This window comes from Ochotona curzoniae, unplaced genomic scaffold (assembly GCF_017591425.1).
Source record: "Ochotona curzoniae isolate NIBS_2020 unplaced genomic scaffold, NIBS_Ocur_1.0 scaffold_4506, whole genome shotgun sequence".
NCBI lineage: Eukaryota > Metazoa > Chordata > Mammalia > Lagomorpha > Ochotonidae > Ochotona > Ochotona curzoniae.
In genome coordinates, this window is record NW_024467119.1 from 72263347 (window position 1) to 72290330 (window position 26984).

Genomic DNA, 26984 nt, shown 5'->3' on the forward strand with positions numbered 1-26984 from the left:
TTCAGGAGACAAAATTTAATATATGCACACAGTTTTTATATAATGCAGCATCACACCATGTAGGGCATTTACTCTTATTTTATACATTCAGATATGTTTGAAACACTTCTTAAGGCTACAAAACAGAACATAGAAAAATAAACAGGAATATATTCAACACTTACAAAAGGTGATATGATAAAGAATATAAAGTACTATGTTCCTTTCAACACTTCAAAAGATATGTATATATATATATATACTTTTTTTTACAAGTAACATCACAAATGATCACATCTTCACATGCTTTTACGTATTATTTTACTCAGTGTAAGGCTATTATCATTTCCCATACATTTTTTTCTAGCTCTGTAACAAATGCAATTTTAATCCATTCAAGTAAATTCAGCCCCAAAGTCACTGCTTCTCAGCATTAAGACATGCACCCACCCCATAAATGATTTTCTAAAACTTATCTTGGGGGGAAAAATTCTTTAGGAAAATTATAGTGGGAGATTAAATAGCTAACACTAGTAGCAAAACCTCAGTTCTTTGAAACTGATGCACTGGAAGTGAGCCATTAAGAGTTAACCAAAACAATAGCATTTAGACAAAACAGTGAGCAAACAAGAGTAAACAGGAAACAGTGTAGCCAAATATACATTCCCCTCAGCTACACTAGAATGGACCTTGCTTAAGTACCCATAAGTGAAAGACAACTGAAAGTAAAACAAGTGAGGCAAAAATAAATATTGCTAGTTTTTAAGATGGCTGAACATTTCCTAAACCAGAAATGGTTAGAATTTTATTGCACCAAGTCAATCATACGCGAGTTTGCAGTTCACAGGCATTTAATTTACCCTTGAGTCACAAAGGAAAGAACACACTGTAAGAATATAGGGTTTGCATCAAATAAGCTGGATCAGCACTGTGGTTTGAGAAAACCTAATCTGTGCCAGTTCAAAGACAAGGTCTGAGCTTGGGTCTATAAAACAGTGAATCTGCAGGTTACCAGGAACAGCATGGGAGTAAAAGACACAAACATCCTGCCACCGGTAAGAGTTAAAGGTACGTCTGAGGGGGAAAAACCTGGAAGATACACATACTACACCACAAGGGAGCCAAGATCAAGTTGAACAAAAGCACCTAACTGAAAAAGGACAGGTGAGCTTTGGTCAGTCTAAACACTTATTCTTCAAAATGTGTATGAATAAAGTTTTGTTGTTTCCAAATCAAATACCAATGATTCAGTTCTATACTCTTGCATCATTTTTTCTTACACAGAAAATCTCGTGCCAACACATACAGTATGTCCATCTGCCTGGCCCTAGTTTGACCTCAGCACAAGGCAAAATCCACTAGACTACGACATTTAAAAACAAACCTAAAGGAAGAAACAAAACTGACCTTCATGCAAAGATTAAAGTTTTAAAATCTAACAAAATTCAGAATTCTGTTATTCCAGAGGTCACTGAGAAAAGTACCATTCAGCACTGTTTCCATCATGCCCTAGAGGTGAGATCCAGGAAACAGGGAGCAAATCAGTGTTTCCTTCAGGAGCTGTAGAGTATTGTTACTCAATTGAGGTAAGACAGTGAAGAAAGTTAAGCATTCTTTCCCCATCCAATTTCTGATCATTTCCAGAAAACTGAGCACAAACCCCAGTAAGTGTAATGACGGAAACTGGAAACAGACACTTCTTTTGGACTCCTGAGATCAAACATATTCAACTTTTAAATCGGTATTCATTTCAGAATGTGATTTTCACAATAATGAACAGGTACACTAATCCTACACTAAAAAAAAGCATGAGTTGAAAGTAGAGGACCCTCTAAACATCTCATCCATAATTCAGCCACTGATAGTAACAAACAATTGGCTTAGGCAGTACCTTCAAAAATGGTCTAGCTTGTCAGGTGACAACAAATTCCTATCCACAGATTCTCCCCAAGAAATTTTGTCACACAACCATTTCACTCTTCAAAATTTTACCTAGCACCATCATAATAAAATGTTGTCTTTCAAAGTGCTCTCTAAAATCCTATGTTACAAAATATCTAAACACTAATCACTACGCAAATCAGCAGTTACACAGACATTAGGTAAGCTAGCACAGAGGTAAATAACCATTATTACAGTACAGTGGAGATTCACTGAGCCAAGCTGGCATCCAGACTTTCCTATAGGTCAGCAGAGAACCCAGAAAAAAAATCTGCTTTAATCCATCCGATTCAAGTGAATTGTATTTGCTTTTAAAATAATCTGCTTTAAAACACACACACGCAAAGCCACCACATCTAGTTTTGGCTAAGTATGATTACACATGGCATGCAAAGACAAATTAGTCTAGATTATCTGCATAGCACTCAAACTAGATACAAAGGTGATCAACATAAAAAAGGTAGATCATCACATTGGTATGTACAAAAGAAATACAAGCAACAGTTAACTTTACAAAATTAACACAGATGAATGAATACTGTGCAGTCCAAAAGAGAAAAGTGTCCAAAGAATAGAGTACAACATGCAAAGCAAACCTCTGGTGAATACTGCAAGGACAGAAACAAGATTTTTTTTACAAAAAAAAAAAGTAACCTAAGGGTAAAAAACACTAAAATGCAAAGCAAAACCATTCTCTAGCAGCATCCTCTAGAAAAGACCTAGAAGTCACAATCATCTTTTTGTACAATAATTCCAGCCATGACAAGTTGAACATGCAAATGTAAAGTGATACATATAACGAATGGGGCAAGAAAACAAAACACAGGGACGCTCCAGATACCTGTCAAGCCAAAGTGTTAACACTTCTTCTCTAAATATTTAGAATCTGTCAGTGCATTAGTGTTAAAGTGGCATTAAAAAACTTCTGCAGTTTTAACAGATGCAGATTATTTTCGAAATGCATAGCATCTACGTAACTTTCAAATAGGCACCATGATATTTACACCAGTGCTGAGAATTCTTGTTGGAAACAGCGATTTCAGTGGATTTCCTACTATTTCCTAAACATCTATTCTTGTTTGCAGTCTCAAACTCAACAAATGCTCACCAAAATTTAAAAATAGACCCTATTAATATTAAAAGAACTATTTACAACATTTCTAAGACATGGGTAATAGGCTGCCAAAGTGAAATATTAAAGAGAAGACATTATTCAAGTTTGACAGATATTGAGATGAAAGGCCTTTGGGTGGGAAGCATTTTAAAAGACAACAGTGTTTTAGGCTGAGGATTATTTGAGCCCAGTTTATGACTAAGGCATTGCATAATTTCTATTTGGTGCAATGTTATGTTTTGGAATCTATAGTGTGTCAAATGGTGTATTTTCGTGTCACTTTATTAAACACTATAAAGCACACATTTCCAACATTAAAATCAAATCAAACTTATACAAGGAAAATAAAACACTAAATCTATAATGTTTTATATTAAGCTGTTTATAAAAAATACTTTAACAAACTTATTTCCTAATCGTTAAGGGAAAAGTCACCTGATAAATCAAAGACAATGAATGAAGTGGCAATGCCAGAAATACACCTGCCCCTTGAGGTCTGTCCAATTTCTCTTGTCCAGAATAGGAGCAAAGCTACATGGGGAGGGGAGAAGACAGTTCCAATTTGGATTTTTATTTTAATGTATTTGTTAAAGCCTTCAGAAACATTCCACCTCACAAAGGGTTTCTGCCCTCAAAGTCTCCAGCAACAGCCATCAAGTGTGTTGCCCCCTATGGCCATCTCCCATCCCGGACCGCCTCCTATCTCCCCTGTAGGGGCGTCCTCGAACGTTGCGGTGGTACTGATACCCTTCATCCCGACTTCTGCTCGGCTGTCCTTTCCAGGACTCCTCGCTTCTAACGTGTTGATATCCACCCCTACCAGAATAGCCCCAATCACTTTTGTACTTCCTGCCTCCGTAAGTTTGATTATAGAACTGCTTGGATCTGCCACTTCTCAGAATATTAGATACTTCATTCTCATCTTCTGAACTCTCTTCTTTTGGTCTCTGCACTCTGTTATCCGCAGCGCTGGGCGCAGGGCTGACCACGTCAGCAGCAGTCTTAGCATCTTTCACTTTTTCTGGTTTTTCTTTCAGACTTGGAATGGTCCTTTTAGCTTCAGGTTCAACTGGCTGAATTTCTCTCTCTCTGTTTAGAATCTGAGTGGGAAGATGAGCCTTTGCCTCTGCTACTGGTGGAATGGAAGCCAGTGCCAGCTCTGCTTTTCGTGTCTGGGATGACTGCTCTGCGCGGCCTTCATGCTTACTGCTCACATTTGTTTCAGGAAGAGAATGTGCACCTTCACCTCTGGCTTCCGGAAACTCCTCTACAGCTGAAACAGAATCACATTCTTTAGACAGATCCAAATTTTCCAGGGGTAGATCCAATTCTCCTTTCTCATCAGAAGGCAGGACAATGTTCTGCCTCATTACTGGGTTTTCTATGAATCCTTGAAAAGGGTATCCATACCAAACGTGAGGAAAGAAAGGAGGTGCTATGGGAACTGGACCTAGAAATGGATTAGGGCCAAAGGACGCTGGTGGGAACATATTCTTGCCACTTAGTGATTCGTCATATTCAGCATGAAGAAGCTGGCCAGGATTCTCAGATTCTAGATCAGCTGGGTAAGACAACTGTCCATGACTTTCAGACACCTGAGACGGAGGGATAACCAGGGGTGAAGAAAAGGTCGGCGGTCCCATCTCTGCCTGTGGCATTTGGCCATTAACACTGGCCTCAGGTTGCATAGGAAAGTGTGCGTCGGTACAAGGACAATCACTTTCACTCTGAGCAGAAGGAGCTTCTTGGAACCAAGGATTATGAGGATAGACAGGGACAGGGACCTTTGGGTACATCCTGCAGGCTGCCAGGTAGGCCTGGTGCAGAGGGTACAGGTAAGAATGTGGGGCCCACATCGGACAACTGTATGCCTGAAAGAAAAACACAACAGTGAAGTAAACAAAAGGGTTTACAAAAAGGCTTTGGCATAAACACATCTACAAGTGCTAGTCTCACAAAGAACGTTTCCTTTTTTTTTTTTTTGAAAAGTCATTTACAGAGGAAAGAAAAAAGATCTTCCATCTACCAGTTCACTCCCAAGTAGCCAAAATGGTGGAGCTGAGCTGACTCGAAGCCAGGAGCCAGGAGCAGAGGACTCAGAGGTCCCCCACGTAGATGCAGGGTGCCAAGGAATTGGACTCTTCCCTCCTGCTTTCCCAGGCCACAAGCAGAAAGCTGGATGGAAGTGCAGCAGCTGGGACACAAACCAGCACCTATATGGGATGTCAGCATATGCAAGGCAAGGACATTAGCCACTAGGCTACCACCTCAGACCCTTAAAAGGAGTTCTCACAGAGAACAACATAACTAGACCTGCATTCATATTCAGGTTGTACCACTAACTCACAACGTGACTCATGCTGGCCAGTTAACCTGTCTGGACGTGTTCTACTAGTAAGATGCTGCCACAGGCCTAGACAAGTCCAGTAAGACAACCCCATAAATTTAGAATTATGTTAGACCTCTAACAAAAGAAAGTGTTTACACTGAAATACCCAAATTCATTCTCTATAAGGATTCCATTAATTGCAAAAACCCAGAGGGGGGTGGCACAATGGTTAGCAGGTTAATCCTGCACCTTCACATGCCAGCCCTTCCATATGGGCACTGGTCCTATCTGTTCCATTTCCCATCCAGCTCCATGTTACTGGCCTGGGAAAGCACTGGAAGCACCATGTGGGAGACTCAGAAGCATCTCATGGCTCCCAGGCTTCAGATCTGCTCGGCTCCAGCCACTGCGGCCATGTGGGAACGAACCAGCAGAACGAAGATGTTTCTACTTCTCCTTATCTCTGAATCTGCCTTTCAATCTTTTATTTTTACAAAACATAAAAGAAGAAAAATATAACTGATCTAAAATTATAAAGTAATGACTGAAGCAGATGGTGAAATTAATCAAGACTTTATAAAACTGCTACAACAAAATGGTTCTGTATTTCCAACTGCCTGGAACTCAGAGAATTTCCTCCAGAACAGGAAGCAAGCAGCACTGCCAAGGACTACATTCGACTACATTCTGCAGCCTCTGTGAAGGCTCATTTCCTAAAGGGTGTCTACCTGCCATGCTGCTTCACAACCACACCATCTCATACAGGAATATTATCACTCAGCTTTTCTTTTGGACCTTTCAACTACTCAAGCAGTCATAAGAATATTATCCCCAAATCAAAAATGAAGAAAGCCAGGCTGATACACACTCAGCGGACATCTAGAGTTACACATGTAGAAAAGTATCGGCAGAACTTCCACCTTTCAACCCAGGCACTCTTGAGGGAATTCCCATTAGAAGGTGCACGACTGGGCCCGGTGGTGTGGCCTAGCACATAAAGTCCTCGCCTTGAACTCCCCAGGATCCCATATGGGTGCCAGTTCTAATCCTGGCAGCTCCACTTCCCTCCAACTCCCTGCTTGTGGCCTGGGAAAGCAGTTGAGGACAGCCCAAAGCCTTGGGACCCTGCACCCATGTGGGATGCCTAGAAGAAGCTCCTGGCTCCTGGCTTCGGATCGGCATAGCATCAGCCGTTGTGCTCACTTGGGCAGTGAATCATAGGACGGAAGATCTTCCTCTCTTCTCTCCTCCTCTCTGTATGTCTGACTTTCCAATAAATACATAAACCTTTTTAAAAAAAAGGTAGACGACTGTGTTCATTTCCTGAATAAATTCAACAAGGTTAAACTATCGCCTATGAAAAATAAAGGCAAGAAACAACTGGAGCCTCAATCCCAACTAGACGCAACACTGTATCATATATAACTGGAAATACTTACAAGATTTAGAAGAGGTTTACCTTAAGCTGACAGTTAACACTATCTAGATGTATTTTCAAAACTTTAAAATGATAATATGAATACCTTCACTCCAAGATTGAAGAAGAACCGAAGAATGTTCTTATCTGAAAATAAAACAATCACTAAATTAACAGTAACAAATCCTTTCTTCATGATCTTCAGCCAACAGTTTTAGCATTTCACCTAATATTGCATATCCTGAGATGTAAAGCAGATAAAAACTGTAATAAACCAAAGCCCAAGCTAATAATAGTAATTATAGGTTTAGAAATGTTTTATTACATTGCCATGCAACATCCTAAACTAAATATGACTTTTAATCTGATTAAAACTGAATCTGGATGAAAAAAAAATTGGTATCTTTAACATTTCTGGGAGGCTTAAGAAATTATGAAAAGGTTCAAGAAGAGTGGTTAAAGGTAACCCTAACATGACAACATTCACTTGCCAGTTACCCACTGAGTCAACTGAGTCAAACATCAAACCACCAATAGTAAATTTATCCACATCAATCCAAATAAAAAACATACAGGTCATCATTACATAATTCTTTGAAGCTAAATAGAAATGAAATTATGTAAAGTAAAACCAGGGCAGAAAAAAAGAAATTGCAAGCAAATTTTCAAAGAACCATTAAAGTATTACTTTGCAGTATTATAATAACAATCATGCAGTCTTCATAATGTAAATGAATACAAATAGTTCAAAAAAGTGAGAAATCTCTCATGTTTAGACCAATTAAATTATTAAGAATTTATTCAAAATTATTTCAAAGTTGTTTGTTAAACAATCACATAGGAGAGAAACTGTCACTAAGGCCAGAAGAAGCATTTTCCAATAACCAAGATGAAGCAGGAGGAACTGACTGTAAGCCAGCTGTCCTGCCCGAGTCATCCCCTAGTTGGCCTCCTGAGAAACCACACCTGTGGCCTCTACTTGCACCTCTTCATTCCTCCCAAAAGCTGTTTGTACCTGACAAATAAAATCATTTGGAAGAAGGAACTAACCTTTAGGCAGGTCCTCTCCAGTGTGACACAGTGAATAAGGTGGTGCAATGGCTCGATCTCCCTTTTCATTGTAAGGAAATCCAGGATACAGTGGGTCCTGGTAAAGGCTCAATGTCTGAGGCAAAGGCATCAAGGGCTGGTTAACTGCCTGCATGGATACAGGAACTGGAGAAGGTGTCAAATGAGCTTGGGATACGGCAGAATCAGGTCCAGTGGTCAGAGTCTGTGTCACCGACAAAACGGGAATTTGAGCAGGAACACCTACAAAAAAAAATTAAAAGCTATAAAAAGGTGAAAAGAATTCTCCAGGAATGTTTTACACTGAGATACAAAATAAAGGATGCTTACACAACTAAACAGAATAGTTTGCATATGTGGTTAGGCAACCTGGAATATTCTATATCAGTCAACCTCCTGAACATAAAGAAATGCATCCACAAAACAAGTTTTGATCTGGTATCTCCTAATTAAAGTTCTTAAAAATGTGTAAAATATATATGGCCAAGGACTGAATAAGGAGCCATTAGGAACTGGCCACTGGGTAAAGTATCAAATTGTGGCAACAGGTAGTACTGACTGACCCAACCAACTAGAGGAGATAACCAACACAAAACACAATGTCTTCATGATTAACAGGGCATCTGTGAATAAAAACCATGCAAATGATCTCAGCCCCCAACTCCCACTCTCATGCTTCAAAAATAGATAATGGGATCACAGAAAATGTTGAGTCTTAGTAACCCTGCTGAGGTCAGATGTCATAGTCTGGAGTCAGAGACTTCAAAGGCTTTTGTTGATTGGTTAGCTGGTTTGATTTTCTAAATTCTTCTCTAACCTGTTGGTCCAAAAGTTGTGGGTTCACTTGGCCAGGCTGGCACAGTGGTTGGTAAAGAAGGCACCGCAGGAGTTAGGTGGACCTCTGGAGACACAAGAATGGGAGCTGGATTTGACAGAGACACGTGTTCTGCTGGCTTCTTCAAAAACAGAGGAGAGAAACAACGGTCATTTTGCTTTAACATTAATTTTAGAAACCAGATTCACCCTGAGTTGATTAACTTCTATATGAATAAATATGTTCCTTCTGATTTTGCAAATGAAAAATTTTAAACCATGCATTTATGATAATATGTGTTTCAATAAACTTTCTAAAGCACATCTTACTTTCTAACTAAAAGGAACAAGATTCATTGTAAAGCAGTTTAGATTATCGACTCCAGTATTGATGAACTCAGTTTCCTTTAGCATTCAATTTATAAGCCAGTGGTACAGTTTTTTAAAACAGATATAAAACTCTGCACAGGTACCTTCAAAAACCTAACTTCAAGCCACCCCAAAGTACAAAGTACAGAGGTTTTGAAACAAACTACTGAAAAATCAATTCACAAGAATGGCCAGAGAATAACAGTTATAAAATAACTTTCTAAAAGCACAGATAATGCTCTGGTTTAACCAATCAGAATTAAATGTAAACTCCCCCCTAAATTATGACGCTAAAATAAATTCTCCCATTTGCCATACAGATGTTAGGCGGTTATGCTTTTGTTTTAATAATGATTACTTAGGAGAAGAAATTCAGAAGATGGAGCATTTACTGACCAAATCCAACAGCATACTTACTTGTTCTGCAGGAGATGGGCATTCCAACTTCTTTGACTTCAACGGTGAGGAAACTCTTGCGCATTTATCATCACTTATGTTCTTTAGAAAGCAAAAAGAACCGAGAGCTTAATTTTTTTCCATTTCAGACTCAACACTCCGGATTACTGGTTTCCTTTACAACTCACCCTACTTTGTCATTCATAACTATATCACTAGTATATTTTCCAGTTATGTCTCTCTTCTATAAGCTGATTTGGCTAGTCTAACTTCATTAAAGCAAACTGGCAAGTTTATCTGTTTGTTGGTTGTTATTTTGGTTTTCTATTAAGGGCATATTTTCAAACAGCATTATCTTCTTTACATATAGCAATGCATAACAGAGACTAACAGCCCCTTTGTAACAATTCAAATGGACATCCCAAATTGTCATGAGGCAAGTAAATGGCTCAGACGTGAAGCAACCACTGAGGACACCTGCGTGCCACTTCCAAACGCCTGGTTTTAGTCTACTTCCTTTCCGAGTTTTGGCTTCTTAATGTGCACCCTGGGAGGTAGCAAAAGTTGCCGTCCAAGTACCAGGGTTCCTGGCAGCCATGTGGGTGTCCTGGATGGAGTTTGAACATAAAGTCCAGGACCAGTAGTTGCTGGGAATTAATCAGCAGATGGGAAGACCACTTCAAAAAAACTTTTAATGATTTGTGAGTGAATTGTCAAGTTCTATCACATTTTCCTTGCTCTTCTATTTCCTTAAAATAGTTAGAAAATGGTAAGATCATTTCCATCTTATCACACTTCTTCCCACCACCTAAGCAGTGTTAGGAGAAAATACAAGACTTTTACCTCCAAGGTACTTGGCTCAGGTTTCTTATCCAGGTGAGTATGGCCATGGACAGAATCTGTTAAAGCATGAGATAAACAAAAGGCAGCATCACCTCCAGTCAGTTTACAGCATAAAAGAACAAAACACAAAGAGAAAACCATATACTATTTGAACCCATGTTTAGTCAGCAAAAAACACTTTTCACCATAACCCTTAGAGTCAATGCTTCTTTGCAATAGTCCAGTATGTGACATTAGATATACTGCTTAACCATTTTTAAAATGTTCTCTCTTGAATACAACAGTAAGTCTATCCATGTGGTATACAATGTAAGAAATCCAGTAAATGTCTGGATTCAGAGATAATGTCAAATTCTGTGTTTATAATGCCTTCCCTATATATACATACATATGTAGGATAAAGCTTTATTTACAACTTAAGCACAAGAGAATAATAACTAATCTGTAACAATATATTACAATGATAGTAATAAGAAAATGGTTATTTCTCTCTCAAAAGTACCTTATTCTTACCTTTTCACTTGAAAGAGGTTTCTGATAGTTTCTCTTTGTCATAACTGAATTGCCAGTAGAATACCTCTTGCGCTTTGGTGCCACCAAACACATAAGCACAATACCTCAACCACTGACTAATAGTAGCATAAACCACATAGATATGCTAGACTCAAAAATGATTCAAACCCTAGCTGGGGCAAGGTACCATGAAATTTCATCTCTCAAAGCAAGCTTAATTAAAAAATTAAATTTTTTAATTTATGAACTCTTTATGTCTGGAATTCCCCATTTAGTAATTTCTCACCATGGTTTACTGCAGTAACTCGAACTGCAAATAAGGGAGATAACTCCTGTATGACTTTCCACTACAGATCCCAGCACCTACTGTACAGTTTCTACCTTTATCTTTCCGTTCTTCTGAGTCCACTCTCCGTCTGCTTCCTTTCCTATCATTTCCATGGGAAGATCTTCTTTGGACACACGAGTTGCTACTTTGAGAAGCTGATTGACTGACTGATGACATCTATTTAAAAAAAAAAAAAAACTTTAAAGATCCACAAATGTATATACAAAAGTCCTTCATACTTCTAACTAAAAACTGCAAAGCCCACAGCCCTATACAGTTACCCTACAAAACACAAGATAAGCTAGGGTTTATATTTCCTTATGTATATTCTATAGACTATCAATCAAATAAGTACAAGTGTAAGGCCATCACACCTTTATCCTTAAGCTAGCAATCAGACATCTTCACCTTGACTTAAGTGTTCGCCTTATGACCTATACTCTTTACGTAAACAATAGTTATCTAAGTAAACGTTCTAAAAAATCACTGGAAAGGGAATTTCTTTGTGGAACGGGAAAACCTAAGAGTGAGGTAACAGATTCAAGGATTCTTATCACTGAAAGTCCACTCGCTGTCAGCAAATCACCCAACTCTGCACAAGATGTAACCTTCTGAATTGTGGGGGAAAAAAGGGCATCAAAATAAATTAAGGTTTTAAGCTAAATTATGGCTGGATGATTTGGTTTCCAGTCCTGGCACTCAAGTAAATGTTTCAGATACTGGACAATGAGGTTCTTATTCTCCTCCTTCAGGAATATTCTAGAAAACAACCATGAGTCACTATCAAATTTAATACTGACTCCAAATGACTAAGTCTAAGCATGAGTATCAAAAATTCATTTAACAAAAGTTCCCAATTTGTCCCCACATTTTAATAACTGCACTTCTTATCACTCACTAACTAAAAGGCTAAAAACTATATGTTTAAATGATTGATAGTTGCTATAAATTTCATGGAAAAATATATGACATGAGAAAAATAGACTCAACACACAGACAATGCCAATTCACATAAGAACTGAAATATCTCTTCCACTACTTTCTAAATTGCTGGCTCTTGTGCCAGACCACCAAAATTTCAGATGAGCTGCTTCCAACTGAACTACTCCTCAGGGCTTGTAAGAAATTTCACACTAAAAGAGAACTGAGCATAAGGGGTTTTAATGTTTTACACTAGACAGCCTCCTATAATATCCCTTTTTTACTAAATCTACTGTTACTGTTCAGGATCACAGCTTATCAGGTACCACTTACCAAGACTTTAAACACCACAGGTACATGGTTTTCTTAGCACCAGTAAGGAATTATTTTTGCCTTTTAGTGCCCGATTTCGTGCACTAACAAACCCTTCTCATTGAACGCACACACACTATTTTCCCTTCTGACTCCGCATGAGGGCAGAGAATGTTAATCAGAAAAATTCCCATCACAGTCCAGTGTCAGTTCAGCATCTACATGATAAGCAAGGGCTATACCTCCTACAGTTTCTAATAACAATCACTCTGAAAAAACAATCTTGTCACATTTAGGAGATCCTAGTATATTTAATAAATCAGTGAAAAGATGACTTTTTATATTGTAAAGTGTTCAGTGAATCATGGACCTTCACTAATAATTTCATTTTAGTTAAAGACAGCACTGAACTGTGAGAAAATCTACTTACTTGACTCAACTGTCACCAACATTTTAGTATTAACTCTAGACCTTCATATTCCTTATGTAAAATAAAGAAAGCTATAAAATCTTCACAGTACTTTTCAGTTCAAACATTAGCTTACCATTAGAAACTATGGTTTAACATACAAACTATTACGAGGCTTGTAAATATCAGTTTTTAAAATTCTTTGGTTATACTTACAGAAAGGGCAGGGAAAGCCTGCTCATCTCTGTTCTGAATCTCATACAGTAAACGAGATTCTTCTATAGCTTGCTTCTCTCTGCGCTCTTCAGGGGAGAGGCCAAAATAATGAGATTCTCGACTCATGTGATCGAACTCCTCACCTCTCTCACGATCAGGTTTTCTGTCCAAAAAAAAAAAAAACACAAACACATTCTTGTAAAAGGACATTTTTAAGTAGCTAAAATGATGTTTTACAGTGTAAGTATTTGGGTGATTCAAGTAAACTGACATTTTACAAATTCTGGCAGCTAAATTGATAAACAAATATCAAACAAAACTTCCTGTGGTATTATTCTACCTTACAGAATATCTTACAAAATCAAACAGTATAGGGTAAAGTAGAGAATAAAGTCACTAATAACTCCAATCTAATCATTTCTTAGCAATTGTACAGTATCAGGAAATAAACAACCAAGAAGCGTACTGTTGGGCCCAGCGTGGTAGCGTAGCGGTGCTGGGATCCCATATGGGCGCCGGTTCTAATTCTGGCAGCCCCAGGTTCCATCCAGCTCCCTGCTTGTGGCTGGGAAAGCAGCCGAGGACAGCCCAAAACTTTGGGATCCTGCACCTACGTGGGAGACCCAGAAGAGGCTCCAGGTTCCTGGCTTTGGATCAGCGCACCTCTGGCCATTGTGGCTGCTTGGGGAGTGAACCATCAGATCAAGATCATCTTCTCTGTGTCTCCTCCTCCCTGTATATCTGTCTTTCCAATTAAAATGAAATAAATCTTAAAAAAAAAAAAAGGAAAAATATGTTGTCACATTTAAGCTACGGCTTTCCAAAAAAGAGGAGGAAAGCTACAATATCTCCTGACTTTGGAATAAAGAACAGCCATGCCTCAACTTACTTTATTTGCACTCAACTCTAATGATAACTAAAGAAAAAGGGAGAGAGAATCTGCATGCACACAATCTCGGGCCAAGCCTCAGACCCCAGTAGTCCAAAGACGCTGAAGAAGGCTAGACAAGGGTCAGCAGTTTCCCAGTGTCCAAAACAATTACTGCTGTTTATTTTTCATCGTCTCTCCTTCTATACAGAGAAAACAATCTTTCCATTTTCTCCTAGCTTGAAAAGAAATATTAGCAATATTTTTACACAGTTACACTAAAGAAAGCATGAATAACAACCCTGCTGGTCTGGTTATATTTGTTTTCTACAAAGAGACATTAGCAATGAGGAAAAAATTAGCAAGTAAGGTGTAAAGAGGGTCTCATAACCATCTTCACGGCTCTCCTTTATTCTATAATCAGAAGAATTCAAAAGGGAGGTGAACAACCATTAGAGACAAAAATGAATTTTAATGGCTTTAAAATAGATTGTTAGCTGTAAAATGCCAAATGTTAACCAGATTTAAAATAACTTTAAAACTTCAACAATCGAAGCTTGTAAATTTTTACTATATATACTATTATAATTCACTCTCACAATAAAAGGCATTCTAACAGCAAATAACAATTACTATGTGACCTAATATGTCCACGTGTAAATCCACTCAGCATCAAGTGTTTCTAGTCCCTGAAATGTTCTGAATTTTTAAGAATATAAATTCATTTCATAGCCCTTTTAAAAATTGGAAGTGACAGTATGTTTGAGCTGAATTTATCTTCAAACGTATTCAGGAACTGACACTGTGGCACAGCAAGCTAAGTACCAGTGCCTCAGATACTAGTGAATTCAAATCCCAGCTACTCCAGTTTGAAGCCAGCATACTGCTAATCTGTCTGGGAAAGCGGTAGAGGATGGCCCAGGAACCTACATTCCTTCCACTCTCCTCAAAGACCCAAGCAGAGTTCCAAGTTCCTAACTTCAAGCTGGTCCAACCCAGCCATTGTGGCCATCTAGAAAATGTACCAGCAGGGCTGGTGCTGTGGCATAGACTAAGCCCTCCACTAGCAGGACAAGCATCCCAAATGGGCACCAGTTCCAAGTCCTGGCAACTCTACTTCATATGCAGCTCCCTGCTAAATGGCCTAGGAAGGCGACAGAAGAGGGCCCAAGTTCTTGGTACTCTATGCCCGTATAGAAAACCTAGAAGCTGCTGCTCACTCCTGGCTTGAGAAAGCCCAACTCCAGCCATTTTTCAAATAAAAACAAATATTTTAAAAAGTGAATTAGCAGATAGAATCTCTTTCTCTGTGTCTACTTCTAATTTATTTCAAATAAGTTAATTTAATTTAAAAAGATGTTACCTAATGCATGGCACTCAAGTACATGAGCACACCTAGGAAAAAGGTCCTTCCCCATGTATTCAAAGTAAGATGAGATCATACTGGATAGGGCAACACCTAAACTCACATGAACACAAATGTATTGTGGTCAGTGCCATGCAATAATGGAAGCAATGACTGGATTGATAAGAAATCCCAAAGATTCCAAGCAACATTGGAAGTAGGAGGGAGACATGGAACAGATTCTCAACTAAAACCTCGAGAGGCAGTCTGTAATGTTACCACAGCCCAGGAACTATACATACCACTAATTGCCAGTCCAGTCCAAGGACTTAGGCCTCAGTCTTAAAGTTGCTACACACAACATCTTTCACAAACTGGGAAAGATTTGTTGAGTACATTCAAAAGGAAAAGGAATGTCCCACGCTGGAAAATAAACATAACTAAGCACCCGTCTGCCAAGTACATACACTGAATCTGTAACTGCAGTGGCAACTAAGGAGAGGGATGCTTGGATAATGGATAAGGAAGGTTCCAACATCCAGAGTAGCCAGATCATGTTTGCAGGATGACAGTCACCTTCCGACACAATCTCTCACCCAAAGTTCCTCCCAGGGCCTATGACTACTTCTTCACCAGAAGGTATATGAGGAAAGAATTAAAATACACCCAGCACAACAAAAACATCAGACTGAAATTCACCTGTCTAGGGGCGTGTAGAATTCTAATGCTCATCACTATAAAAAACCTAAAACTCACACTGCAGTCAAGTATTTAAAGATATCACCACAAATACTTAAAACTCATCAGAACAGTTACCCAACAATTTTTGTTGACCGAAGCTCTATCTCACAAATGATAGTATCTGCACTCTCCAAGGAAGAGGGAATAGAGTTCAGAATCCAGAAGATACCATAACACATCACCAGAAAACTAGTAAGGGCCAGAGTGAAATTTGGTTAGAAGATCATCTCCCAGATTATTTGAAAACATTGTTAAAAAAAAAAAAAATAAAGGCTTCTTTCATTGGAATACAACCACACTTTAAAAGGATAGTAAATATATTTTTTACTTAACATTGCACTAGCAATACTTTCAATACCATACTATAAACAAGTACAGGAGCAAAAAGTTTTAACAATTTAAATGCAAAGACTGTGGCCAATACAATTGTCTCTGACTTGATTCCCACTTCTCCTGCACTCAGGAAAGTTACCTTATAATCTGGGAGGGTATCCTGTTAAGATTTTTGTGTTCAGTGGACGATTTCTGTGACTGGGCCCCTGCATGCTGCCTTACTCCTGAAGGATGCTGGAGCCGAGGAGGTAGTGCTGACGGGGCTTTAGTTGGCTTGCTTGGATTCTTTGGCCCTCTGTAATCCGTATCTGACAAAAACCCAAAAATAATGCATCATTTTCCTATAACAAACAACTCCAGGCACCATATTCCCTATCTCCAAGAAATGGTAACTTGACATACTCCTACCAGAATGGAAACTTTGCCCCGAAGCTGATGGTTTTCTCATCTTCTTTCCAGACACTGTGTTCCAACTTTCTGGGGGAGGTGGTTTGAGGTTTTTCACAGCATGTCTTCAGAAGAAAGAAAGACTTGTATAAAATACTAATAAAATCACTTATAAATCTTGAATACCTCATTTTTAGCTTACGTAAGTATTGTTTTAGTTTGCACATTGAAAACAACTTATGTATTTAAGTACACACAGCACTTTATTTCCAGACACAATTCTAATCGGGAAAATAACAAAAATCAAAAGCCCTTTTTCTGTCTTAGAAAAACAAGACAGGCCTTAATTAAATCCCAAACAACTAACTAATAAAACAGATGTGACAGCAGTTCTGCACTTAAGAGAAAGCAGTGAGGTCCAGAAATACTGTCAGCTGTTAAAGTGCTGGTTACATTATGTTTAATATTTGCAATATTAAAGTGTAAATTATGATGTACTACATTTTTAATAAAAGCAGTAACAACAGGTGCTTTGTTTTTGTAACAGCAACTGAATAATACTTACTATTCTAACACATGTTACTGAGTAATTACATGGCATGCAGTAGTAGCATGAATCAAATAAGACATGAAAATAGGCCACTGGGTTCCCATTTTCCAACTTTATACTCAACTTCCCAAAGTGAGCAATGAAACAAGTATTTCAAACATCTGCCAAAGGCAAAATACAAAATCTGAACTGAAACTATTTTTCTGAAGATGACTAAGCTTCCTACATGTGGGTAATATCTTTACTGCATCTACAAATACGCAGGGTCATTTCGAAATATTCATGATTACACTAGGCTAAACAGAACAGCCAGTAAATGCTTTAGCTGAAGAACCAGTTACATACTTCTTTCCCAGTTCTTCCACCGGAACTGGTCCATTCTCAGAGTGAACACCTTTAATGTCTGTGTTAGAAAATTTTCCATTGTGATCCAACCTAACCTGTTTAACAATGACAGAAATAAAAATTCAGTCACCTGCTTCCTCTGCATTAATAATCTTTTCTAAATTTTAAATGCCCTCAATAAGAGAAAATCATGGTCATTGATAAAAACAAACTAAGTTCAAAGGAAATACAATAAAATGTCCCTTAACCTCCAAACTTGATCTAGAAAAAAAGGTTTCTAATTCACAGTTTCAAAATTTGTGTTCTTTTTCTGAACAATTCAAACTAGCAACACAATCCACCAAGGCCTCAAGCAAGAGAGCAAACGGAACCAGTACGTCCTGTTTTTGAGTACTTGTTTTTGGTGCCAGACTCCTCAAGCTGCACCCAATGCATTTCCATTTACCAGTATTACATCCTTGGGCAATTTTTTTTAATCTTCCTCCACTTTCTATACATGCAAAGTGCAGCTAGTACTTGAAGCTAACTCAGAGGAATGCATAATGAGGGTAAACACAGTACACATAACGGACATCTGTTTAACATACAGCAAACACGCAAGCAATGGCAATTACAAATAACTATTATCTTCCCATTACTCAGATTTCAAAAGCGTAACTATGACCATTTTCTTCCTACAACTACAACCATCAAGTGTAATTCACAACTGGTTTTACCCAACTGTTCGGTTATAAACCTTAAGAATTCTACCTATCATTAGGCTACACACTCTAAATGGTATACTGTTAGCTGTCCAGCAGAAACTGCTTGGTGCACAAGCCAATAACAACATGCTTGGACTCTGACTGATGGTCAATAGTTTATTAGTGACATCAGAACTAACAGATGGAGGGTCATATAGGATAAGGGAGGAGGTATTGAGCTTATCAACAGAACCCATCAATTGTTTCTATGCTTTTGTTTGGAGCTCTTTTGTTTTGTATATTCTACCAAGTGTTCTCATTCACATGCTATCCACTCAGCTGTTCTCTTACAAATTATATCCATTTAATTATACCAATGGTACCCATTCAGTTCTCATACAAATGATATCCAATCACTCACACAAATGGCATCCATCCAGTTGTTCTCATATAAATGTTATCCTATCAATTGTAATCCTGAGCTAGCTGACCTTCCAGGCTCACAATGTCCTTCTACAGTATACCTATCAGTCATTACACTGCCAATAAAAGCACTGCTTTAAGGAGCCTGTTTTTACTTAGACAAAAATCAAATTGACATTTCATTCAATAGTCACAAAGGGATCTTCTTTAAGAGTCTAGCTCAGTAACCTGTCTAGCAGCTAAATCCATCTCCCCTGCACCAAGATCTCACATGGGTACTGGTTCACATCCCGGCAGCTCCACTTCCCATCCAGTTCCCTGCTTGTGGCCTGGGAAAGCAGTAGAGGATGGACCAAAGCTTTGGGACCCTGCACCCACATGGGAGATATGGAAGCTCCTGGCTTCACATCAGCTTGGCTCCGGCAATTGCAGCTACATAGGGAATGAAGCAGCAGATGGAAAATCTTTCTGTAAATCTGCTTCCCCAATAAAAAAATAAACCTATTCTTAAAAGGGGGGAGGGGTAGGCGGCATTCATGTTCTAGCTACTGCTTCACTTTCAATTCAGTAACTGCTTATGGTTTGGGAAAGCAGCAGAGGATGACCCAAGACCTTGAGCCCCTGCATCTACGTGGGAAACTTTGAATAAGCTCCTGCATCCCTGCTTCAGATCAGTTCAGCGCTACCCATTGCAATCGTTTGGGGCATGAACCAGAGAATGAAAGCTATCTCTCTCTTCTTTCTTTGTAAAATTTCTCAGGTGGCAGTCTAACCCACTGTGCCAAAAGACTGGTGTGCTTGTAACTTAAAATGTATAGAAGAGAAATACATTCTCAAGAGTGAGCATTTAGCTTAGCAGTTGACACCAGTCGTATTGCCCACAGCCCATACTGGAGTGCTTGAGCTCAGCAACCAGCCCAACTGCTTATTCAAACACCAAGAGGCAGCAGGCGCTGGCACCCAACAGCCACAAGGGGAACCTTGACTGAATTCTCCACTGTTGGCTTCACCCTAGCCCAGTCCCAGGGAGTCATTGCAGCACTTAGTGAGTATACCAGGGGATGGGAGTTAAGAGTCACTTGCACATATTTTGTTTCTGCCTCTTAAGTAAATAATTTTTTAAAAATAAATACATTCTGGGTCCAGTGTGATGGCTCAGTGTTTAAATCCTTGCCTTGAAGGGATTGGGATACCATATGGACAACGGTTCGTCTTTTTTTTTAAGATTTATTTATTTTTATTACAAAGTCAGATATACAGAGAGGAGGAGAGATAGAGGAAGATCTTCCGTCTGCTGATTCAACCCCCAAGTGAGCGCAATGGCCGGTGCTATGCCGATCCGAAGCCAGGAACCAAGAACCCCTTCCGGGTATCCCACATGGGTGCAGGGTCCCAAAGCTTTGGGCCGTCGTCGACTGCCTTCCTGGGCCACAGGCAGGGAGCTGGATGGGAAGTGGGGCCGCCGGGATTAGAACCGGCACCCATATGGGATCCCGGTGTGTTCAAGGCGAGGACTTTAGCTGCCGGGCCCATCAGTTAGTGTTTCAGTCCAGCTCCCCGACTGTGGCTTGGGAAGGCAGTAGATGATATACCAAAGCCTGGGGACCCTGACCAAGGCAGGAGACCTGAAAGAAGCTCCTGGCTCCAGGCTTTGCACTGCCTCAACTCTAGCCATTGTGGCCATTTACAGAATAACCCAGCGGATGCAGCATATTACTCTCTGTATCACCTTCTCTGTATGGATCTGTCTTTCCAATGTAAATAAATACATCTTTTAAAAATGAACACATTCTGAAACCTCAAATTACCAAGACATTAAAACCTCAGATGCTTTTTCATTCCTATTAGAAAAAGTAAGACTTCAAGTAAAATTTTTCTACTTTTATACAAATCACTTACTTGGCATTTCTCTGCAACTTCATATTGTAAACCAGCAGCAATGGAATAATCACGTTTTTGTTGAGCTATAAGAAAAAACCAGTTATCAGTTGGCTTTCATGAACAAAAACGATGATTTTTTTAAAGCATAGATTTTTTAAACTCACCTTGTTTAGACTTCAGCCAAATTTCATATTCCACATTTCTGTAGACTGCCGGATTGAGTGACTTAAGAACCTTTCTAGACAAGGGAAGGCTAGTAGGCTTCTCATTGTTCTTCTGATGCTAAACAAAGAAAAGCCCAATCAACAATAATGCTTTCAAAACATTTTTGAGAAACATATCATAGATAACTGTGACTCTACTGAAAATGTACTAAAAACAATAAAAAAGGTTAGTTACATCCCTTCTTCTATTGATGAACCAGTTAAAATTATTTTACAAAAATACCTCATTGCCTGACAAAGCTTTAAATCCATTCACATCATTATCAGTGGTAGTTTTCTTCCTACAAAGGAGAAAATACAACGCAATTATCAGAAGGAGAATAAAGCATTTATGCCAAGCAATTAACTGCTGACTCTCCAAAGTTAACATTTTTCAAAGTCAAGAGCTTTCCTCCAGTGAAGTCATACAAATGTTAGCATTGGAATACATATAAATAATACATGTGTATATCAAATTAGAAGGATGTGTAATTCTTAATAGTTTATTAATCAAAACAAATGGAAACAGAAATAAAGTGTGAAATCTAAACAATGAAACCTAAAACTTCACATTTTAGCAAACAGTTAAGGATAGGTCAGGTCCCAATAAACATAATAGTAACAGGGACAGCATGGTGGTGCAGCAGGCTAATTCTCCACTCCGTGGCACTGGCATCACATGTGGGCATGAATTCCTGTGCCAGCAGCTTTATTTCCAATTCAGCTCTCTGTGTGTGGCTAGGGAAAATAGGAGGATGACCCATGTCCTTGGAAACCTGCACCCAGATGGGAGACCCAGAGGAGGCGCCTGATTTCACTTTGGCTCAGCTCCAGCTCTTGAGGTCATTTGGAAAGTGAACTAGTGAATAGAAAACCTCTCACTGTCTCTCATTCTCTCTCTGTAAAATATCCTTTCTAATAAAAATAATCTTAGTGACAATAACTTGATATTGGTGTTCAGCAACCCATCCTTTTATGGAAAACTCTGGCTATATCCAAACATCTTCAAAACAACCAAAAACTCACCATCAACCCTTTGAATTAACTGCAGCATGCATACCTACACTTACTCAACAAATATCTGAGTATCTACCAAATGCCAGGCACTATGTTATGTATTCCTATGTGCTGGGTTAAAGAGCAAACAAAAGAGACAAAAACATTACCCAAATGCAATGTATAATCTAATGAATGTAGATACAAAGTAATCAATTGCCATGGGAGAGAAGGGAAGAAAAAGTAGTAACGTTCAGATTTAATAGACCGAAGATAGAACAAATCAATCAACTACCCAGCCATATGTTGGCAGAGAAATACTGGGCAAATGGAGACTCTAAGATGGACTATGTCAATCACTGGATTCTTCAACGACCTCATCGTGCTTTAGTGGCGAGACTGGCAGCAATTCATAACTGGTGAACTATCCACTTGAGCAAGTATCTCAGAGCATGCCTCACATCCGGGACCTGGGGTGGGTGGGAGGCTGGGTGGGGATTCTCCCTCAATATCCCCTTTACCTCAGATATATGAAGGAAACAGTATGGAAAGAAGTCTTACCCACTTTCCTATAGCTCTTGTACCTTTTTGCCCTAATTAACTATGTAAAGATTGTCAAAAATATATTTAAAAAATGGAAAAAGAAATCAGTTGCAGGGAGGATAAGGAAATTTCTACTGAAAACTGCTGTATTTTATGATTATGAGTCTTCAAAAAGTTCATGCAGAATATGCATTGTTAAAAAATCTTCACCATAAACATCTTTTAATCCCATTTTTCCACGAAATATATTTGCAGATAAAACTTCAACGTGAGGTAATTCCCTGTAGAAACAATTACTGCAATGTTCCTCTCAATGGCACTTGAAAGCCAAATCATCTTACCTGAAACTATCATCTTCAGAATCTGATATTTCACTATTGTTTCCATCAGCTACTTCAGAAGTGTCTAGTCCCATCATGATTTTACTAACATCAGCTTTAAATACCTTCTCATATAGCAATTCATAAAGGAGAGCTGCAATTAACAAGAAATGTAACATCAGCCGTAAGTATTCTCTTCACAAGAATATAAGATTGTTACATTGTTCCAGCTTCTAAAATTCCAACTAGAAATTTTACAGTCAAACACAATCCAATTAAAGAGCTGCATACAGACTGGGGGAGCATTTGGCATAGGTGCTTAAGCTGCAGCTTGGGATGCCCCCTGTCTTGTCAGAGTGCTTGCTTTGAGTCCTCACTACTCGTGCGTGACCCAGAGTCCCACTCATGCACACCTGGGTAGACAGCAGGCGATGGCTCCAGGGTTTCAGTTGGGGACGGTCATTCTGGTTTAACAAATAAAGCTGCAACCTGAAATGCTGACACCTCATATGGAAATCAAGTTTCAGGGGCCCGGTGGTATGGCCTCGTGGCTATGAAGTCCTCGCCTTGAACGCACCAGGATCCCATATGGGCACTGGCTCTAATGCCGGCAGCTCCACTTTCCATCAAGCTCCCTGCTTGTGGCCTGGGAAGGCCCAAAGCCCGTACCCATGTGGGATACCCGGAAGAGGTTCCTGGCTCCGGATCAGCACAGCACCGGCCATTGTGCTCACTTGGGGGGTGAATCATCGGATGGAAGATATTCCTCTCTCTCTCCTCCTCTCTGTATATCTGACTTTGTAATAAAAATAAATAAATCTTTAAAAAAAAAAAGGAAATCAAGTTATGTCCTGACTGCTCTATTATTTTCTTTTAAAGATTTATTCTTATTGGAAAGGCAGATTTAAAGAGAGAAGGAGAGATGGAGAGAAAGATCTTCCACCAACCCGTTCACTCTCTAAATGGCCACTGTGGCTGGAGGTGAGCCAATCTGAAGTCAGCAGCCAGAAGCCAGGAGTTTCTTTCAGGTCTCCCATATGGGTGCAGGGTGGGAAACCTTTGGTCCGTCCTCTGCTGCTTTCCCAGAGCATAAGCAGGGAGCTAGCTGACTGGGAACTGGAGTAGCTGGGACACAAACCAGCAACCATGTGGTATCCCAGTGCTTGGAGGTGGCAGATTAGCCAGTTGAGCTATCATCCTGACTGCTCCACTTTTAAATCGGCTTCCTGCCAATTGCCTATAAAAATGAAATGAAGGAAGAGCAAAACCACAGCCCCTGCCACTCACATGGGAGACCTTAATAAAGCTGCTAGTTCATTAGGACATAGAAGATCTATACCTTTTGAATAAAATCAAAATAAATATTTTAACAGAAGTTACAGAATCTCTGAGGAAATAGGTAGTTTGAAGTCTCTCACTTTTAATTTTTTTTAAAGATATACTTTTTCTTGCTGGAAGAGTCAGATTTACAGAGACAGAGAGGAAGATTTTCCATCTACTGGTTCACTCTCCAAATCGCTGCAATAGCTAGAGCTGAGCCAATCTGAAGTCAGGAGCAAGGAGCTTCTTCTGGGTCTCCCATGCAGGTGCAGATTCCCAAGCTCTTGGGCCATCCTCCACTGCTTTACCAGGCCATAAGCAGGGACCTGGATGGGAAGTGGAGCAGCAAGGACACGAACTGGAGCCCATATGGGATCCTGGAGCCTGTAAGGCAAGGACTTTAGCCACGATGCCACCACCCTGGGGCCCAAACTCACTCATTTTTACAACTACAAAATGAAGATGTCTCCCAACTCCCTGGCTCTGCTCGTGCCTCCAGCTTCCTGCCAGTGGAGATGCTGGGAGCCTGTGCTGCTGGTTGAAGTTACTGTGTTCCCGCTACTTCTAGGAGATCTGGATGGAGTTCCTGACCTCAGCGCCAGCCTACTGTGCAACCATGAGCTCCTCTCATTCTGCCTCTATTGTTTTTTAAAATATGTAAATGTTTAGCTCTTTTGAATTTTAATGATGTCAACTTTTGAGCACCATTCTCACCAGATAATATGGCACCAGCAATAATAAGGCAGTCATGTTTTTTTCATGAAGTACTACCCAAGCTGTCTTCCTTTCCATGAATACTGTTTTATTTTGCATTCATTATTTAAAGGTCACAGAGGTCTTACAAGATCTGCACACTTGTTTTAGCTTTCCCACTAACAGTTACCTTGAATAAGGAATTTCTCAGATTCCACTTTTTTTTTCTTTTTTCCTAATACTTCTTTATATATGTTAAAGGCAGAGTTATAGAAACAGGGAGAGACAAAGATACGGCTATTCTAACTGCTGGTTCACTTCTCAAATGGCCGCCCACTTAAATCGGCCATCTACTGTTTTCTCAGGCACATAAGCAGAAAGCCAGATTGGAAGTGGAACAGTCGGGACTTGAACCAGCACTCGGGATGCAGCTGTTTGGCTCTACCACCTGCACCACAATGCCAGCCCCAACCAAATGGTAACTATCGACTATGTTTTCTCTTTTGAAATGTGTCATAATATTAGTATTCTCAGTAACATAAGGTTCCTAAAATTATCATTTATAGTACAAAAGAACATATTTACCTCTCTTTTTGCATTAAGATTACAATTGAGGAACATAATTTAATATACAAACACAAGACAATACTTACACTGACACATAGCAGAACTATCTTTATACTGTATGGGATATACAATATCATAGTGATTTCCATTTGAAAAACACAATAATACCTGAATGGGAGAAATAAAGCACATTTCAAAACCTCATTCGCTGAGCAACATGCATGTCTCCAACACCCTAAATTCATTTCCTAATAAGTAATTATTTTAAAAAGCAACCTAAAAAGTTCCAATGCTGTCAACTGCAGGACACCCACATACTGAAATGATAAACAGTCATTAAATTTTTTAAAAATCTGAATGATGTGAGGAATTCTTTACAGAACCACATGCAAAAAAAGATAGATTTACTACATAAAACAATATAATTTCAACTATTTAAAAAAACATGAAAAAGACTGGAAGAAAGTACTGTAAAACTTTACTAATGGTATCCTCTGTGATACTAATGTTATCACAACATAAATCTCTGCTTCTCTAAAAGCTTTAATAGTTCCTAAATGGCCAATTACTTATACCCAGAAAAATCTAATTGATTTTAGTTAGAAAATATCTTCTTTCAAAAATCGTAATGCAATGGCCAAATATCATCACCCTCTCTTGAAAACTCTCAAGTTGTTACATGGTTTCAACAACTCTCTTCCCCTCAACTACTATGAGTAAGGCGGCCACACAACTCACTTTAACTTGGCCCACATGATTCCTAAATCTGAAACAAAAATCTGATTGAAAAAACTGAAACAAGACTCCCCCATGGGCACAGCAAGTTAGGAATTGCTTGGGACGCCCACATCCCATACCGGATGTCCAATTTAGAAACTAGCTACTCTACTACTGATCAGTTTTCTACTAATGGACATGGGAATGCAAAAAATGATGGCGCAAGTACCTGGCCTCCTGCCATGGGGGACTCACAGGCCCTGGGCTAAGCCTGGTCCAGCCCTAGCTGTTGTAGACATGTGGAGAGCGAGCCAGTAGATGGAAGATCCCTGTACCCCCACCCTGGGTGTCACACATTCAAATAATACCTGTTTTGTGATCAGATTCTGAAGTAACAATCTTGCCAGTAATATTATCTTCACAATGGGAAACACAGGATTACCAAAAGTATTTTTGAATCATAAAATTTATTTTCACATTTTTTACTATTTAATATCTAACTCTTTACATGTACTAGCACCTCACAACCATTTTCAGTGTCTACTAAAAAGTTTTAAAAGGATTCAAGAGTAATGGGGAAAGCACAAAATAATGTCACGATGATTTCTAAAAATTCAAAAACTCAGAGTACCACAATAGGCATACAGAAATATTTCTAAAACTAACTTGAAAATACAGTTTAGACAGTCAGGATATAACACAAACAACTGGAAAAAAGTCTTACCTTTTCAGGAAAATTATTTTCAGTTACTTGTGCCGGAGAAACATTTGGTTCCCGATAAATTATAAAATCTTTCCTGAAAATCACATTTAGAAATTACTTTTAGAAAAACACTCTTCATGATTCAAATGTAATCTTTCACTCACTGATTAGTGTCTAATTAATATGTGCCAAGTAGTGCTCTAAGCACTAGGAACAGAGCACGAAACCAAACACAACAAGAAATAAAAAGATTTGCAGACTACATATAGAAAACTGTCTTCCAAAATGTAAAGCTTTACATCCGGACACATAAAGCTCCAAAAACTCCTCTAAAGGGGAGTTTAAACGAAGAATCGCCTTCTCCTCCACTAGGCAGCAGTAGTAAACTGAGCAATATG

At 39.1% G+C, this 26984-nt stretch overlaps 1 protein-coding gene across 1 annotated transcript in view; it reads right to left on the reverse strand.

Moving 5' to 3' along the window:
* Nucleotides 1-26984, reverse strand: part of OTUD4 (OTU deubiquitinase 4) — a 45950-nt gene continuing 18966 nt past the window's right edge. The window contains exons 5-21 of the mRNA XM_040967268.1: nt 26608-26680; nt 25253-25334; nt 22608-22740; nt 20972-21029; nt 20689-20806; nt 20543-20607; nt 17538-17632; nt 16664-16767; nt 16395-16563; nt 12969-13131; nt 11164-11287; nt 10270-10325; nt 9448-9528; nt 8666-8804; nt 7831-8091; nt 6887-6927; nt 1-4905 (exon numbers count right to left, since the gene is read on the reverse strand). Coding sequence (XP_040823202.1) covers nt 3688-4905; nt 6887-6927; nt 7831-8091; nt 8666-8804; nt 9448-9528; nt 10270-10325; nt 11164-11287; nt 12969-13131; nt 16395-16563; nt 16664-16767; nt 17538-17632; nt 20543-20607; nt 20689-20806; nt 20972-21029; nt 22608-22740; nt 25253-25334; nt 26608-26680 — 2980 coding nt within the window. The 3' untranslated portion in view covers nt 1-3687. The remainder of the gene's footprint in view (nt 4906-6886; nt 6928-7830; nt 8092-8665; nt 8805-9447; nt 9529-10269; nt 10326-11163; nt 11288-12968; nt 13132-16394; nt 16564-16663; nt 16768-17537; nt 17633-20542; nt 20608-20688; nt 20807-20971; nt 21030-22607; nt 22741-25252; nt 25335-26607; nt 26681-26984) is intronic.